Consider the following 2,383-nt stretch of genomic DNA (forward strand, 5'->3'; position numbering starts at 1 on the left):
TGGCTGTTGTTGGGGCCAGGTGGCAGGGAGGATGGGAGGGGAACAGGAAGGGGGCCCCAACAGCTAGCAGGGAGGGGGAAGCAGCGGGGAGGGAGGGAGGCTGCATGGGCACAAGGCAGGGGGAGTCATAGTAGCAGCTGTTGTCAGGGCCAGGCAGGCAGGAAGCAAGGGTCACAGTGGTGCCCACCCTTACTGCCTAGCCTGGACAACAAATCAGCAGAGAGGGAGGGAGGGGAGGCAGGGGGAAGCCCCACTGTGAGCCAGAGGTAGACGGTGGGGAAGGAGCCCCCGTTTGGGAGACTGGAGGCGGTGATGGCGGGAGTCTTTACATGGTTGGCCCTGAAGCGCAAGTGGGAGGGTGGCAAGCTGGGGGCCATGTAAGCAGTTCTTGAAATCCATCATTCTTGACGGGCAATTAGCTAGTACAGTGAAAGCTTTGTTATCCAGCACCCCGGGGGAATAGGGGGTGCTGGATAACAAAATATGCTGGTTAACTAAACGGCCCAAAAAGGTGTCTTTGCCTGTTCAGGCTGCCACCTCTCCTGCCTCATCAAGGGACAGGGAAGGGGGCCCCATGCGAGCTGCTTTTCCCCAGGCTGTGGGGGCTCAGCAAAACCAGAAGTGTCACAATTCCAGTTTCGCCTTTTCCTTACAAGCCAGCATGCTGGTTAATAAAGCATGCCAGCCTGTAAGGTGCCGGATAGTGCAGCTTTTACTGTATATCTATATATTCTTTACTTACCAAGAAAATTCTACTTTAAAGACCTGAGACAAGGTATATAGCATCAAAAACTTGTCCACGACTTTTTCCACTATACAGTTACTCCAGTGAAAGACAGTATCCACAGAAATCATTGCGTGAAGGATTTAAGTCATTTAAGAATATATTGAAAAGAAAATCTAGTGTTTAAGCTCCAAATATCCATTTAGAAAAAAAAAATGCTGTTACGAAGAGAAAAGCTTCCTATTTACTGAACTATTTAATGATAAACCAGGGTACTTGGGGTGAAAAAATGTTAATATTTTTCTACAGCAGAGTGAATGCCCCAAATATAAACTAATTCAAAAGAAACAATAAATCACCAGTCTATTGCACCATACAAGCTTTATGGAATTAAAGACCCAGAAAAAAAGCATAAATTATGGAAACTATAAAATAGGTTAAACCTAAACTTAGGTCTATAATCTAATTATACTAACAAAAACTTGCACATCTACATAAATGAACTTCATGTTGAAACTAGCGAATTGCCCATCAAGAATGACTTGGTGGTGGGGCAGGAGGGGATGGAATACCACCACCCACCACCTCGTGCCGCCGCTGTGTCCCAGAAGCAAGGGGTGGGGGGAAAGCTTGCACGCAGCTGTGGCCACCACCCAGCACCCCATGCTGCCGCTGCTTCACATCTGGCCATGTGCCCCGCCCCCCCAACCTGTTCCACTGAAGCCATGCCCCGCCTGTCATTTTTGATGCAGCACTGGCTGGAGCCACGCCCCGCCAGGAGCCACCCCTCCCCCCTTGCTCCCCCCCAGAGCGACATGGAGAGTCAGACACACAGACTGACTAAGCGTATTTTTATTTATTTGTATACACATATGAACAGAAAGCTACAATAAAAATGGTCAACTGGTTTCCAAGATGTTTCACTACAGAATTCAGAAAATAAAGAAAATCTTACTTAGATTTTTTTTTTCTGAATAAAGTATGCAAGTGGCATCTCCTTCAGTAGAAGCTTAGCACCCTTAACTCTCATTAAAGCTTTTAGGAGTCACAAGCGTGACATGATGCAATTCGATCATAGAAGTAGAGTTTTGACATACATCCTTAGTTTACAGTACTAACCTGCATTTGTTTGTAACTTTCTTGTTCCCGCTTCAGTGCAGAATCTGTATCACGTAGCCTCTCCTGCAGAGTTTGAAGTGCTTGATTTTGCAGGCTGTTCCCTTCACTGTGGTCTTGTATTATTCTAAAAAAGTAATGGAGAAATTTGTTGAAAAGAAAGCAAAAATTTACTATGCTTTCCAGATAGAGGGCCAGATTTAAAAACTATTCAGACATCTCAAATCCCATTAGAGTTAGATGCCTAAATACCTTTCTGGACCTGGTGCAGAAACACATTAGACAATCTGTCAAAAGTATCCATTTCAAAACAGACAGACTGACATGTTTGCACTTTGCAAAATTCCTCTTTTCCCTGCCAGGTGCCTCTGCACTGCCTGCCTTGCTAAGCGACTCCCTGCCACTAGCTCACAAAGACTTACCATCTGCATTTTGACCTGACAGCCTTGTCTTGGAAGAGAGTTTCTCCACTCCTGCCCCCACTCCCCATGTTGAAAGGAGGAAAAAAAAAAAAAAAAAAATCTTAGAATCAAGCAAATGCAG

General features: G+C 45.7%; 1 protein-coding gene across 1 annotated transcript in view; it reads right to left on the minus strand.

The window, feature by feature from the left end:
• GOLGA5 (golgin A5) overlaps positions 1-2,383 on the minus strand; it is a 43,819-nt gene that overhangs the window by 34,029 nt on the left and 7,407 nt on the right. The window contains exon 5 of the mRNA XM_019518639.1: positions 1,844-1,967. Within this exon, the coding sequence (XP_019374184.1) occupies positions 1,844-1,967 (124 nt within the window). The remainder of the gene's footprint in view (positions 1-1,843; positions 1,968-2,383) is intronic.

This window comes from Gavialis gangeticus, unplaced genomic scaffold, assembly GCF_001723915.1.
Source record: "Gavialis gangeticus isolate Ggan-Ray unplaced genomic scaffold, GavGan_comp1, whole genome shotgun sequence".
In the NCBI taxonomy this organism is placed as follows: Eukaryota; Metazoa; Chordata; order Crocodylia; family Gavialidae; genus Gavialis; species Gavialis gangeticus.